The sequence below is a fragment of the Ictidomys tridecemlineatus genome, chromosome 10 (genome assembly GCF_052094955.1).
Source record: "Ictidomys tridecemlineatus isolate mIctTri1 chromosome 10, mIctTri1.hap1, whole genome shotgun sequence".
In the NCBI taxonomy this organism is placed as follows: Eukaryota; Metazoa; Chordata; class Mammalia; order Rodentia; family Sciuridae; genus Ictidomys; species Ictidomys tridecemlineatus.
The window spans coordinates 91,718,064-91,734,779 of NC_135486.1; the positions used below are offsets into that span (position 1 = coordinate 91,718,064).

General features: G+C 36.8%; 1 protein-coding gene across 3 annotated transcripts in view; it reads right to left on the reverse strand.

Moving 5' to 3' along the window:
• The window catches only part of Ccdc7 (coiled-coil domain containing 7), a 233,702-nt gene that overhangs the window by 105,483 nt on the left and 111,503 nt on the right, over window positions 1-16,716 (reverse strand). For all 3 annotated transcript variants that reach the window (XM_078023431.1, XM_078023429.1, XM_078023430.1), the window contains one exon: window positions 5,492-5,596. In XM_078023431.1, coding sequence (XP_077879557.1) covers window positions 5,492-5,596 — 105 coding nt within the window. The remainder of the gene's footprint in view (window positions 1-5,491; window positions 5,597-16,716) is intronic.

The window sequence follows — 16,716 nt, forward strand, 5'->3', positions numbered from 1 at the left end:
TTTCTGATAAAACAAGTACTAAAGAGGATCAATTAAAGAAAAAATAAAAAGTAAAAAGGAAACAAAATGAATATTTGCAAAGTTCTCAACCTATCCATGTTTAAAAAAAAGAGAGAGAGAATACATATTCTAGAGTGAACATCAAGGGTATGGCTAGACATATAGACTGGATCCAGTCAACCAACACAACAGAAGGACTGCTAGCTTGGACTAAAGGAGCTAGAGACTGGATGAATTAAAGGAGAGCTGTCAGATTTCTAAGAAATGGGTCAATAGAGCTACCCTGTTGTGAACTTGTGCTACCCTTCCAGAAAAGATAATTATGACCCTAAGTTAAGATGCCAGTGAGGCATTTGTTGACACCAAAGGCCCAGGAGACAGGCCAGAGAACTGACTGGCTTTTGCCTGTTCTGATGCAGGTCACTACCTAGACCCAACGGGGCAGGCAGGGCCATAAGAGGACAGGCATCAAGCCAATTAGCATTAATCTCAAGACTTCAAAGTCTAAAGAAACTTGCCCTGCCCAATCCTGGTTTGCTTGAGACTTGTGATCCCCTGTTTTTCCTTCCTTTTTGGAATGGGAATATGTGTCCTATGCCTGTTTTAGGAGAAGAAATCTTGATGTATAGTTTTATAGGTTCATTGGTGGAACACATTTTTTTCCTCAGGTTGAATCATAATCCCAAGGCTCACACATAATTACTTTAATGATTTAGGTGATAAGTTTTGGAACTTAAAGTTAATGATTTTTAGATGAGATTTTAAAATTATAGCTGAACTTTGGGGGATGTTGGATGGGTTGGATGTATTTTACATGTAGGAAGGATGAAAAAATATTTGGGGGTTGAAAAATAGTTTGGGGTTGAAATGTCTTCCACCTCTTGCACCCCACTGTGAATATACAGAATTTATAAACTCTAGTGCCTCAGAATATGATTTTATTTGAAAATAGGCTCTTTAAAAAATATTCAAGTTAAAATGAAATCATTAGAGTAGGCCTTAATCCAATATGAATAATATCTTTACAAAAACCAGCTTTGGGGATTAGAGACATGTACACTAAGAGAATGTCTTGAGAGGATCAAGCAGAGATTGAGGTTCTAGAACTATAAGGCAAGGAACACCAAATACTATGGCAAACTACCAGAAACTAAAACAGAAGCTCTTAACATTAACAATCTCTCAGAAGGAAACAACTCTTCTGATACTTTCCTTGAGGTCTATCCTCAAGAATTCTGAAACAATGACTTTCCACTGTTTAAACCACTCAGTTCATAGCATTTTGTTATGAAAGCGCTAGGAATCTACTATGAAGGAGAAACAGACAGGGTTCTTTGGTTCAGCTGGAGGCCAGTACTGCTAGCATCCCTACCCAGACACAAGTATTACAGATTGACAAAAGGACTATTGCTCTGTTGAGCTACATGCAGCAACACCACTAGATCAGGGACCTAATATCCAAGTGAAATTCAGGGTATGATTGAGAAAGAAACCCAAAGTCTTATTGAAATAGACCCTCTTTGAAATTAAAAGCAACTTCACAAAAACTACTTTTACTTCCTCCATGCTGGGGACAGACACCAAGGAGTTAAAATCAACATATTCTCTGGCTAATCACAGCCTAACTAAATCTATATATGCATGTTTCCTGCCTTTTATCCCATTGTACCTCTTTTCTTATAAAATTTTCTGAGCCCCTGAATCCCTGAAGATGGTTATTTGAGACAGAAAGTTCTCCTTTATCTTCCTCAAAGCTAGCTTTGAATAATCCCATTTTCCTTTTCTACTTGTCTCCAAAGTTATAGTGCAATGATGAGCAGTAAAGCCTTGTCTTCCTGGTTTCAATTTTGTTGCTTCTCCCCGATTTGATCTAACTGCATAAAATTCATTTTTTATTTGCTCATATTTGCTCATTTCTTATAGCAAGCAGCCGAGTCCAGCCAGCCAGGATTCAGGCAGGCTCTCTGGCTTGATTACTGGTAATATTACCTCAGAGAAAACAAGAGTCTAGACATTAGTCTACTGTACCCAGCACAATACGAAGAAGTACCAGGACTATTTGGTTACTATTATGTCCACATTATCTAAGCAGGGATCGAGATGATGTAGATAAATTGAATTACCAGGAAGGCTACTAATTTTTATTAGTGTCCTAACAAATAGAGGCTTTCCAAAGAGCCACCCTGTGCCCTTGCTCTGAATCCTTTGAATTTACATCCTCCTTCTGAGTTATAGGACTTGGCAACTTCTCCCTTCACCAACTGGAAATTATGGAAGAACTGCCAGAGGTCAGAGTTTTCTTTTGAGTTTTTAAATTTACTATCTCCTGAATTTGGCTGAAAGCTACATTCTTTTCAAGAGAAAAATATTGGCCTATTATTGAAGTTTTATGGGTACTGATTTTATAACATGTGGCTCTGAAATAGTGTTATAAACAAAGTTCAACCCAAGGTCATCGATACCGAGGCTCTTGTTCTCTAGAAATCTTAGGGTATTATAATTAGTTCAAGTGTCTATAAAATTTATACTCAGCTGGCCATGGTGGCACACACCTGTTGTCTCAGTGACTCAGGAGGCTGAGTCCAGAGGATGAGAAACCTGAGGTTAAGTTCAGGGACAACATCTGCAGCTTAGTGAGACCCTGTCTCAAAATAAAAAGTCAAAAAGCCTAGGGATCTGCATTTGGGGTAAAATTGGGAGTTCATAACCCACTTCAATCTAATGTATGAAATATGATTTGTCAAGAGCTTTGTAATGTTGTGAACAACCAATAAAAAAAAGATAAAAAAAAAAGCCTAAGGATATAATTCAGTGGTAAAGAACTCCTGGCTTCATTCCCCATAGTGGAAAAATACACATATGTATGACATATACACATAAACACACACACATTGAAATGCTAAAGAAAAAATAACACAACTTGAAATATCTTCTAATGAGTCTAAAATAAAGTTATCAGTAATTATTATACTTAATATCAAGGCTTTCCCCTCTAGAAATTCTTAGTTCCTTTAATTGCTGTTGTATTTTAAATACTAACTCTTAATGCTCAAGCATAACATTTTCATTTGTATAAGAATAGGCTGAGCTGTATAAAGAAATGCATTTATTTCACCAAATAGAAAAACAGATTTATTGTGCAAACTCTATATTTCACATTTACAACAATTATATACCAATTTTTTTTCTCATTTTGATAAAATTATATGTAGATTACCACAAAGCTAGATCTAAAATTAAAATTGTGAGTACATTTTTAACTTGGGTTATGTGCACATTAGGTTAATACATATTCATAGATTTATATTATGAAAATGCATGTATATAATATTCTTCTTTATTCCATTATTAATAGTTTCAAAATAGTTAAAAACTAATTGTATTAGCATAGAAGTCTGATTGAATAAATTAAGGGACACACTACAAACTATAACATAGCTTATATAAATATGTAAATAAATATATAAAAATTTTAACATGACTCATGGTATATCTACAATATAAAAAGCACATCAATAAACACATATCAAAATGTTTCTAGGAGATAATTTTAAGAAAAAGTAAAATGCTAATGTGCTAACTATTGGGAAAGAAAAAAGGGAAAATGGGAAAAATTATAAGAGAGAAGAAAGAGGTACTTATATTTACAAACTGAAATACAAGAAATATATAAGAAATCACTCTGGTTGTGGTCGGAGATAGGAGGACTGGAGAATGCAGCAGGAGGCATTAAGGAGGTATTGATACTTCTTAAAGTATACATTATTTTCATGTAAGTTTAATAGTTACCATAGTCCAAAAATAAAATTAAGTTAAAAATTATAAAGGACTAAAACTAAAAAGCAAATTAAAGAAATGAGACTCCTAAAGGAAAAAATAAAACCACTAATCCAAGTAATCCACTAATACATCATCTGTCATAGATAATGCATCACAGCACCATAAAGCACTATTGGAGAGTTCTAATAGATTGTTTTCATAAGATTCTCAGTGTTCAGGGGAATCATTCATCCTTTCCCTAATCCAGGACTCACTAGCTGAGCTCCTGAGATGTGTCAAATTAGAAAAACAACAGAGGACCATGGTGATCCCTCATTGTACAATAAGGGCATGAGAACAAAAGATAAGATTGTTGGCCAGACACAGATTTAAAATATATATATTTATTTTAGTTGTATTTGGACACAACACCTTTATTTTAGTTATTTATTTTTATGTGGTGCTAAAGATTGAACCCAGGGCCTTGCACGTGCTAGGCGAGTGCTCTACGGCTGAGCCACAACCCCAGCCACAGACACAGATTTTTAAGTTCATTTGTTTCAATCCTGCTGGTCATCAAGCTCAACCAAGCTCCTCTTAAGGTCATATCATTCAATCAATGACACAATCCAGATCTTTGATAAATTTGGGGTGCCCAGGTGACATCCCAGATAGCAAACAATGACCAATGAGGTGATATAAAAATGGTAATTGTGTCCTCTTCTGGGCAGTGCAGGCAATGACCTTATGAAAGAGAATCATGGGACTGGTTACCAAACAAAACAATTCTCCACCAAAGACTGAAGATCGAATAATGAGCCATCAGGGTTCCAGCAGTCACTGAGATCTACATTTGAAGGCCACTACAGTTAACTACAAATGTTATCCCCACCACTCTGTCAATGGATCTTGAGACTTGAGTGGTTTGCCTCCTTGATGAATGAAGTAATCTTGAAGTAGCACCTTGTGAGGTCCTTCATACAGTACCTATTTTATTCAGACCTCTCAATATTCATAAGTGAACATAACTAGGGGTTAGGCAAAGTTCCCAAGGCAACTAAGAACCAACACCAAGTTCAAAGTTCTATATGGAGGCAGAAGGAAATTGCATTTCCTGGATACCAGTAAATATGCATTTTTGGATACAAGTAAACAAGTCACCATGATCCTCAAAATTTTTATCACAAGGATGAGGAGAAAGTGATAATATTTTTCTAATTATTACTCTAGGGCCTCATTCTACCTTTGTCCATTCACAAATTTGAGTGGATCCTTTCAGGCCACTACAAATTTTGTTATGGCCCTTACTAATAAATGTATTACTGATTAAATGTGTTTTTCCATATGAACACACAGTGGCATTTAGTCCCACCCTCTGATGAAATATGCTGCAGTTAAGATATTTTAGTGAAGCCAGGCATTGTGGTGCATGCCTGTAATCCAAGCAGCTTGGAAGGCTGAGGCAAGAGGATTATGAGTTCAAACCCAGTCTCAGCAAAAGCAAGGGGCTAAGCAACTCAGTGAGACCTGTCTCTAAATAAAATACAAAATAGGGCTTGGGATATGGCTTAGAGGTCAAGTGCCTCTGAGTTCAATCCCAGGTACCCTGCTCCATAAAAAGAAAAAGATATTTTAGTATATACTCAAATACATATTTATGAACCAAAGAAAAAAGTTATTCTAATGAATTTAGTTTACAATAATATAAAAATAGCTATAATCAGTAACTTACTATTAAGTTCTTCTCTGGAAGTTTTTTGCTTCTTTGATTGCACTTGGGTTTTTGGCACTGAATCTTGATCTTTCATTTCGTTTTCATGTGGTACTTCTTCATGAGCTACGTTAAGAGAGACATTTAGTCCTTCAGTAGAAATTTAGTTCTATAATCTCCAGATTTCAAATTTATACTAAAGGGTAGCAATACTGTCTTTCATTTTATAAAGCTGTAAATAAATTACTATGATACTAGATCTGGTATAAAAACTGTTAGAACATTTTCAATGTGTTGAAGATGTATTGTCACTTTGTAAATACACCTAAACATCAAATGTTTTGTATTAGTATGTAATTTTTTTAGGATATTTATATTTTAGGTTAATACCTGTTCACAGACCAACAAATGAAAATGTGTATGCACCAGATTATTCATTATAACATCATTTATAATTGCAAAATATTCAAGATCAGTGAAATTTTTGAATATTAGAAATTTGTTGAGTAACTGATATGTATATCACAAACTATGGCATAATATCAATTATGGTATATAATGATGCATGTGTTTGTATACATATAAGTATGTATATAAATACATATAGTATACTATGGTTTGGATCTGGATTGTCCCTCAAAGGTTCATGTGTCAAATGCTTGGTCCCCAATGCAGTAGTTTTCAGAGGTGGGCCTTGAGAAAGTGACTGGATCACAAAGCCTGACCACATTAGTTGATTAATCCATTGACAGTTGATTGCACACTGGAAGGCACCAGAGACTGTGGAAGGTGTGACTTAGTTGAAGGCTGTGATCCCTAGGGACATGCCTGCAGATTACATCTTGTTCTTGATTCCTTCTTTCTCCCTCTCTCTCTTTCCCCCTTTCCCTTCCTCCCTCCCTCTCCTTCCTAATGGTAGTCATAAGGTAAATAGCTTTGCAGGTTCCCTTCTACTTCTGTCTTATATTGTACCCAAAGCAATGGAGCCAGCCTACCATGAACTGCAACCTATGATATCATGATCCAAAATAAATATTTTCTCCTTTAAAGTTGTTCTTGATAGGCAGTTTGGACACAAACCAAAAGCTAACACAGAAAATAGGTACCACAAGTGGAATATTACTGTAATTATATATGACTGTATGGTTCAGGAGACTTTGGAACTAGTTTGTGTGAGGGGTTTGGAGATACAGGCTAGAGAAGCCTTAAAATGATGTAGGTGAAACAATGAGCAATTGTGGTAGAAGTCCAGATGATCAGAGTGCTGGTAGGAATGAAACCAGCAAAGACTGTGTTCATGAAGTTTCAGATGGAAATGAGGAATCTATTGGGAACTGGAATAGAGATCATACATATTAGATTCTGACAAAGAGCTTGACTACTTTTTGTCCATACTCTTGGACTTTCTGTGAGGCTGACTTTCTGTGATGGACTAACTAATCTTGTGGAGGAAATTTTAAGGCAGTACAACATTCAGGCAATGAATTGGTATGGCTGCCTGCTTTTAGTCAGATTTATTAAGAATAGGGAGCAAAAATCAGAGTAGAAAGATCTGAAAACTTGAAGTTTGATCAGAAAATTGTGTGCAAAACTGTGACCACAGAAGGTGTGGTGCTGAAGAAGTTAACATCATTAAAGAGCAACCCAGAGCTTTGTGCCCTTATAATATTAAAGATGCCTTGAGGACATCTCAGAAATCACCAAGACCCCATACATCACAAGCTTGAAGGTATAAAAGTGAAAACTCTTTTGAGACTTCATTTTGAGAATACAGTGCTCCCACAATAACACTTGGGAATTTATATCCTCATGATACATTTTATTGTGCTCAGCCATCCAGGTACTCAGAGAGGTTGCTACAGTCATGGTTCAAGTGGGTCCAGGTACTGCTCAAGCTGGTGACAGACCTTAGTGTCACTGTTCATGTGTTACTGGTTTTGCAGTAACACAGAATGTAAGTTCTTGCATGGCCATGGAAACTTCCATTAAGATTTAAAAGGAAGGGCTGGGGATGTGGCTCAAGCAGTAGTGCGCTCGCCTGGCATGCGTGCGGCCTGGGTTCAATCCTCAGCACCACATACAAACAAAGATGTTGTATCCGCCGAGAACTGAAAAATAAATATTAAAATATTCTCTCTCTCTCTCTCTTTAAAAAAAAAAAGATTTAAAAGGAAGTAAAGGTTGGAATTCCTGCATATAGCCCCTCAGAGGGTTATGCATGAAGTTATGAGAGTGAAGCTAAGTCTGCGGTGAAGACCCAAAAAAGTTGGAGATGACAGAAAACATTGGTCAAGAAGCTACAGACAGCAAGGAGAGTAAGCACAAGAGAAAAGCACTGTGGGCTGTAATTGGAAATATGGTAGGTAGAGGGTGGGGCTTCCACGTCCTGCCACCTTGAATGCCTGAAGTGAAGCAAGGGTTTTGGTTCCATCCTTCTTTTCTGTTTCCTATAGCTCCCTTTGGAATGGCAATGCTCTCCCTATACCATTGTATGCTGAAAATATGTCACTTGATTTTTAATTTTTACAAAGGCTTACAACTAAAAGTTTACCTTGGGTCTCATGGATACTTAATAATCTGGTAAAAGCACTATTCTCTATTTTATTTGGTTTATAAACACTAGCATTCTATTATACTAATCCACTGGGTCCAGATAAGCCTTTGTTGCAACATGTGAATTAACATAGCAGCCAGTTCTTACCCAACAAGAACTGGCTGCTATGTTAATTCACATGTTGCAACATGGCTAGGACATTTCAAAGACCCATGGATCATGTGACATTTCTAGGAATAAACTAGGAATAGTTAGTATGTTTTACTGCAGAGAGCCATGTTTTAGCTGCTTTCAGTGACAACAAATAAAAAGAAAGCCCAGTGATTAGTGGGACTATTGGGGTACTGGTGCTCTTGCTTTTCCTACTTTGGCTACTTAAGGGCCCATCCATCACTTTATCAAAAAGACATTTATTTTTGAGTGGGGCCTACAGACAGGATCTCTACATCCAACTAACCTCAAAGACAACCTTCTCCTTGCCCTCTCTGTTATACTTTTTGAGTTACAGTTCTCAGCAAACTTTTTGATTGCCAATTGGATTCCATAGTGAAAGTATACTGTGACCTTTGATGGTACACTTGGATCCATAACCTCCTATAATTGTCAGAGAGAATTGGTTCAGATTATTGACCAGTTATTGGGTCTTCTGGACACTGAGCACATAAGTATGCCAGAATATAGTCTTATGAAATTCCAAACAAATATTATATGGTATCTGTTCTCTAGTTATTTTAGGGTATTCTTACTTTTTGTCAAGCTGTAAAAATTCTATAAATTATATGCTCACATGTAAACCAAATAAAATAGATCTGATGACTTTTTAAAATTTTAAATTACCTATAATTATTATTCTTATTTATTTATTTAAATACACGACAACGGTGGAATGCATTACAATCCTTATTATACATACAGAGCACAATTTTTCATATCTCTGTATATAAAGTATGTTCACACAACTTATGCCATTATATATGTACTCTTTTTTTTGCATTACAATTCTTAATACACATATATACCACAATTTGTCATATCTGTTTGTATATAAGGTATGTTGGCCCCAAATTCAAATCTTTAGACATGTATTTTGTATAATGATGACCATCACATTCCACCATTGTTGCTAATTCCCTTCCCCTTCTTTTTCCCCTCCCACCTCTCTTCCCTATCTAGAATTAATCTAATCCTCCCTGTTATCCCTCCCTACCCCACTATGAGTCACCCCGCTTATATCAGAGAAAACATTCAGTTTTTTGGGGATTGGCTAACTTCACCTAGCATTATCTTCTCCAGCGCCATCCATTTACCTGCAAATGCCATGATTTTGTTCATTTTCACTGCTAAATAATATTCCATTGTGTATAATTGCCACATTTTTTTTTTTAAATATTTTTATTGTTTAGTTCTCGGCGGACACAACATCTTTGTTGGTATGTGGTGCTGGGGATCGAACCCGGGCCGCACGCACGCCAGGCGAGCGCGCTACCTCTTGAGCCACATCCCCAGCCCAATTGCCACATTTTTTAATCCATTCATCCACTGAAGGACATTTAAGTTGGCTCTACAGTTTACTTATTATGAATTGTGCTGCTATAAACATTGATGTGCTGTGTCCCTGTAGTATGCTGTTTTTAGGTCTTTTGTGTATAGCTCGAAAAGAGAAATAGCTGGGTCAAATGGTGGTTCCATTCTCATATGCAGATTTTAACTCCACATTTTCCAAGGAATCTCCATACTGCTTTCCAAATTGGCTGCATCAATTTGCAGTCCCACCAGCAATGTATGAGTGTACCTTTTCCCCACATCCTCGCCAACACTTGTTGTCTTCATAATAGCTGCCATTCTGACAGAAGTGAGGTGATATCTTAGAGTAGTTTTGATTTGCATTTCTCTGATTGCTAGAAATGATGAACATTTTTTCATATGTTTGTTGATTGATTTTATATCCTTGGCCCATTTATTAACTGGGTTATTTATTTATTTATTTATTTAGGTGCTTAGCTTCTTTAGTTCTTTATATACCCTAGAGATTATTGTTCTATCTGATATGTGATGGGTAAAAATTTGCTCCCAGTATGTAGGCTCTCTGTTCACCTCACAGATTGTTTCTTTTGCTGAGAAGAAACTTTTTAGTTTGAATCCATCCCATTTGTTATATGTTCTTTACTTGTAGTTCCTCAAAGAAACTCATGTGTTTTAAATTCTTGCACTATAGGAGTCTTTTAAAGGAAACTGGGGCCTAATCCCACATGATAAATATTAGGGCCTACTTTTTCATTACATTCAGAGTCTCTGGTTTAATTCCTAGGTCCTTGATCCATTTTGAGTTAAGTTTTGTAGATGGTGAAAGATAGGGGTTCAATTTCATTTTGTTGCATATGGATTTCCAGTTTTCCCAGCACCATTTGTTGAAGAGGCTATCTTTTCTCCAGTGCATGTTTTTGGCACCTTTGTCTAATATAAGATAACTGTAATTTTGTGGGTTAGTCTCTGTGTCCTCTATTCTGTACCATTGGCCCACCGGCCTATTTTGGTGCCAATACCATGCTTATTTTGTTACTATTGCTCTGTAGTTTAGTTTAAGGTCTGATATAGCGATACCACCTGTTTCACTCTTCCTGCTTAGAATTGCCTTAGCTATTCTGGGTCTCTTATTTTTCCAGATCAATTTCATGATTGTTTTTTCTATTTCAATCAGGAATGCCATTGGGATTTTGATTGGAAGAGCATTAAACCTGTATAGTGCTTTTGGTAGTATGGTCATTTTGATAATATTAATTCTGCCTATCCATGAGCAAGGTAGGTCTTCTTCTAAGGTCTTCTTTTATTTCTCTCTTTAGGGTTCTGTAGTTTTCATTTAATAGATCCTTCACCTCTTTTGTTAAGTTGATTTCTAAGTATCTTATTTTATTTTAGGATATTGTGAATGGGGTAGTTTTCCTCATTTCCTTCTCAGGAATACTTATAAACCAAATAAAATAGATCTGATGACTTTTTTTTTTAAATTTAAAATTACCTATAATTATTATTCTTACTATTATATCTTTAATTATTATATTATATCTTTCCTCTCTGAAAATTTTAAATTTTTTACTTGCATTTCAAGTTTTAAATCATGATGTTCAAGTTTTTTGTCTGGTACTTCATCAGAATCTAATAAAGAGATACATTAAGGCTCCTAATTTAAAAAAATCTACTGAGAAATCTCTATATTTCAAAAATTTGTAATAATTACATAGTAGAATTGTGTTTCATTTTGATAGTTACAATTACCAAAATGACAGATGTGCCTTGAAAGTTTTGAGGATATTTTTAAAGGGTGTGTGCTGAGGTTCATTATTTCATAGCATTTCTAGGAATCTATATTAGCCTCTAGTTTTCTTGGGTGGTTCATACTTCAGATTAATACATTTTCATAGAACTAAAAATAAAAATGTGTATGTACAATGTTATTTATTATAGCATATTTGTAATTGTAACATATTGAAGGCCACATAAATACTCAAACAGAAGAAAGTGATTAAATAAACTAAGGTATGTGCCATACACTGTAGTATAACACAAATGATAGCATATAATGAAGTACAAATAGCAGTAAATGCAGCTATAAAATGAATGATATATGTATTTATAAATTGACTTGGAGGGATCTCTAGGAATAAAGTTAAAACAAACAAAACAAAACCTGAAAAGGAAAAAAAACACATATATTTAGGTATTCTGACCATAGAAATATACAGGGAAATGTTCTCCTGGTGAGAAAACTCCCAGGGGTAAATGGCACCCTGATTCCTGTGATTGGAATTCCCAGCAGTTTCCCCTTGAAGCTCTTCAGATAACTATGCAGGTGCACTATCTGTTTTCCATGGTAATGTCCTTGAAGAAAAGGGAGTCTGTGTTTGTATTAAGCTGGACCTTATCTCTTAGCTAGCACTTGGGGTTAAAGGAATACTAGTAGTTAGAATGTAATCTTGGTAACAGGAGCTCTGTAACTTTTTTGGGTTAATAAATGCAGCTGTGGAGAGGAGCAGCCACTTTGTCTTCTTTCCTCTGTACTATGTGTGTGTATCTCTCTTTTGTTCACTTCTTTACATTTCCTTACTAGAATATTCTTTACACATATATGCTGCCTTTGGGCAAGACAGATTGAGAAATAAGAAAACAGAAAAAAAAAAAGAGGTATGGCTACCTTTACAAAAAGAAACATAGGACAAGACAGCAGGCATAATGTTGCTGATGAACTACAAAATGAGAAAGGAAGCCTGTTTTTTTTAATCTTGGGAAAAGTTTCATATTCTACAGATTTCAAAAATAAAATCAACAAAGATATGAAGATGGAATAAAAACTTAAATTACTGAAGGAAAAAATCAAAGCAGCAACTCAATAATATAGTATTTTACATAAACCCTCATTCTTGTACATGAGAACTTTTAGTTTTGTATTTTAGTGGCATGTGCTAAGCATTTCTAAAGCAAAAGGACGGGGCAGATGACTAGGGGGAATGACGTTGTTCAGAGCTCTAGCTATCATGTTCTCATGGTCCATAAAACAGAAAAGAGCATTTTGTTTAGGGTTCCTTTAGTTGTCAGTCACCCAACCTCCTATGCCACTGGCAGTCTGCACTGAAGCATCTGGTTCTTGTCAAGTCCTGTTGTGTTGGGTAAAATGGAATATTAATGGAGCTGGGGCCAGCTCCTGTCTATAGTTTTCAATGTCTCAGTATGTGAATAATGGTTAATTGCTACTTTGACTTTGGTTTGTTATCTTAATAGACTAACTAAAAACTGGCATCTCTCTCTTACAAATTCTCTCAGAGACTAGAGGAGTCAATGAAGCACAAAGCCTTTTTGGAAGGAACACTTTGAGAGGTGCTAGTGAGTTTGTAGGATACTCTTAGAAGGAGAGTGATGGCATGATGGTGCTACTGAATATTCTGCAAACTTCCATATAAGGTGTTAATTATGACACAATTAGATCTTAGCTAATTTTTGGGCATGGGATACTACCAAGATAACAATAACAATGTTTTTTGACCAATGAACAGATTAACCTAAAACTGTAATTGTATACTCATTCCTGGATAATCTAGATGAGGATTTTCCCCCAAGAAATCTCTGTCTCTAGTTACTCAACAATGGGGTCTGAATAGTGACCTCCCTCTCTACTAAGAATCTCTAAGTCAGGGAGTGCACATAGGTTCTAGCATCATTTAAATTCAAATTATGGTGATTGCTATAACAAATAAAAGTGATTTGTACTATGTACCTCCCAGTATATTGAGATGAATCAGAGAGCCTCCACAACTTTTGTTCAGACCTCTCAGCCTTCAAAATAAATAAGATTATGAAGCAGGACAAAGTCCCTATGTTATCAGTGACTATTTGAGGATGTATGTTAAGATCAGAATTAAAAGGGAGAGTTGGAGTAAGTTGCACATGTAGGATTGTTAGATACAGTGCATAGGTGTTCATGGTCTTTACAACCTCTGACAGTAGAAACCTGGGAAAGGTGATAATGCTGCTTTTCCTTCTGAAGTTACTACCAAAAATACCCTATAATGAGTCCATCCTTTTAAGCCACTACAAAACTTCATTTTTATGGTCTGCTTTATTGAATGTATCATTGGTATAAAAGTATTTTCTATGTGAATCCTCATATGCATTCAGTCCAAATCCTGATGGAAATGCTGAATTTAGGGTTATTTTCATAGAACAAGGAGGGCTTTTATTTGCTGACGACCTAGCATATTTGTTGCCCCGAACAACTTCTTAGGATGAAAAATAGTTTTTTAAAAATCTGTTTTCATGACTGCTCCACTTGGGCACTACTTGTGTGCCTAGACCACTTATGGTGAAGGGGAAGGGAGAACTTGAAAATATTTCTCCTTTTTGACTCAGTATTCAGGGCTTTTCAATCCTAGCCCTCCTGTTGCTACCTCCCACAGATAGAATCCATAGAACAGGAAGAACTTTTTGTTTTGGGCTTTTCAGCTAAAATAATTCTCCTCCACCCACATCTTACTTCCTTGAATATTCTGCACTGATATATCTGAGGTTCACCTACTATTGTTCCGAAGGGAAAAATGAAACCTTGGTATTTTCCTGTTGAAACTTTTAGTTGTGCTATCACAGCAAGTGAATAGACACTGGTTTTTTTTTTGTTTGTTTGTTTGTTTTTGTTTTGTTTTTTTTTCAGTTTGGATTAATTGACTAACTTAAAAATTGGCATTCTTCTCTGAGAAATTAGTACAGCAAACAAGAGCAGTGAAACATAATGTGTTTCTACAAGAAAAACTTTGGGAAGCTGTAGTGAGTCTACAGGGTACTCTGGAGTGAATAGTGTTGAGAGCCACAGCCAAAGGGGCCCCAGCAAACTTCCAGCTGCCAGCAAACTTCCAGCTGCCAGCTGATGATTGGCTCACAGCGGCCCCAGCAACATCTAGCTGATTGGCTCCTCTGCGGTGATGTTCATTGGGCTGTTTCCCTGCCCTTCAGACTGCCAGCTGATGATTGGCTCACAGCGGCCCCAGCAACATCTAGCTGATTGGCTCCTCTGCGGTGATGTTCATTGGGCTGTTTCCCTGCCCTTCAGACTGCTAGCTGATGATTGGCTCACAGCGGCCCCAGCAACATCTAGCTGATTGGCTCCTCTGCGGAGCTGCTCATTGGGGGACTTCTTTGGCTCCACCCACGCAACCCAGCCAATCGGCCTCAAGAGCAGGAGGATTGTGGAAGGTGGAGAGGCTGGTGTGGGGGTGAGAGGCTTGTGGAAAGCCGGTGGTGGCAATTGGGCTCTGAGGGTTTTTTCCTGAGGAGCTGTTTTGTTTGGCGTTTGTAGTTCTAAAAATAAAGTTAGTTTCTTTTGACAAGTGGCTCCTGAATTGTGCCCAGCCAGACTGCAGCAAATAGAGTGATTCAATTACTGGAACTGAAGATGTCTAAGAGTCTGAAATATCCTGAATGCTTGAGCAGGTAGGCTGATGCAAGCAGACCCCAGAGAATGTTCTAAAAGGGTGTTATTTAATGTTTGCATAAACTTTTCAGTTCTGAAGAAAAACAATTGTCTTTCTCTTTAGATTCATTTGCTACAACTCAGTGAGTCAAATTAGAGATTCACCAGAGGAATGTGCTAGGAAAGCAATCTTTGGCTACTGCTTATGGTTCACTGGCAATAGGACTTAAAATCATCAGAGAACCTGCACACACTGATCTCATGACTATTGTTAGCTGATACAGTGAGTTATTTAGAATTGTGTTTTAATGAAAAAGAATGAGAACCATGAGTTTGCTCTGTGCAGCAAGCACAAGAGGGCTTAGGGTTGTGGCTAGTTTTCCTCCAAGTTGAAATAAAAAATCTCATTAAACTTAGTGAAGTAGAGAAGTATATTATGAGGTTAATCACCACACAACTCCTCCTTTGGAGAGCCTTGGTAGTAGCTACATTGCTTAAAGAGGTAGAAAAAGAAGAAAAGAAAAAAGTGCACATTTCACACCCATTCCTTTATCCTCTGGGTACTATGTTGACTCTGACAGTTTGAGCTACCCACAATGAGTTTCTTGCTATCATTCCAGATAATATAGACAAGCTTTGGCCTTCTCTTCTCTAACAGATTAAAAGAGGTCCAAGTTATGGAAGGTGGTACATGCTTATAATCCCAGTTATTTGAAACACAGAGGCAGGAGAAAAAAGTGCACATTTCACACACATTTCTTTATCCTCTGACAGTTGACTCTGACAGTTTGAGCTACCCACAATGAGTTTCCTGCTATTGAAAAACATGTTTAGACTACCTTTGCAGAAGTGACACTGTCTCTTTGAAATATGTTGGGAGTCCTAAAGTATACACTTACTAAGTTCAGCTCACAATAAGCCTTTTAACCAGATTTAGATTTCTAATTTCATTCATGTCACCCTTATTGGAAGGAATCAAGTCAACTAAACTTCCTCATAAAGTTACATCAGTAGGCATGACATAATTTGGGTATTAACTTAAAACTTATATACTACAAAATAGCAGGTACTTCCACTGATTTACTGGCAATGAATGCAATATAAGAAGAGTTACAGGACACCCAACTCCTAGACAATCTAGGAAAAGGCTTTCTCAATAAGATCTGTGGCTGGATACTCAACATAAGAGTCTTGGTAAAATAGATTTACAGGCTCTTGACCAAGGATCAGATGGCTAGTAGAGAGCCAAAGGATGCCCTTACTATGGCTGAACTAAGGTCTGAGCTATTTGTGGGCCTATGGTTAAAGTCCCTAGAACAAATACAATTTCTATTGCTTAGCTCTTGCCATTGAATCTTGACATGAATCAGTGAGTCCTTCAACCAGAACTGTATGCTTTCAACAAAAAACAGACCGTGAGTTAGGTCATGTTCCTATTCCCTAGTGGGAACATAAGAACCTATGTTGAGGTAGTAAGTGTTTAATGGAGAAGTAGGAAAGAACCCCATTTGGGGGTTCTTTTGGTTACCGGTACACATGTATCTGTGATCTCCATAACTCCTGATATCAGAATGAGGGAAAAACACAGTAAAGTTTTTTTCACTGGTTTTGGGTCTGCGGCCAGCACCAATGGTACTCTTACCCAGACCCAGCTATGGGTGTACCCTTTCAGGTCACCACACAATTTCACTGCTGGTGGTCTCATAAACATATGAGCTATAAGAATAGATGAACTGTTGG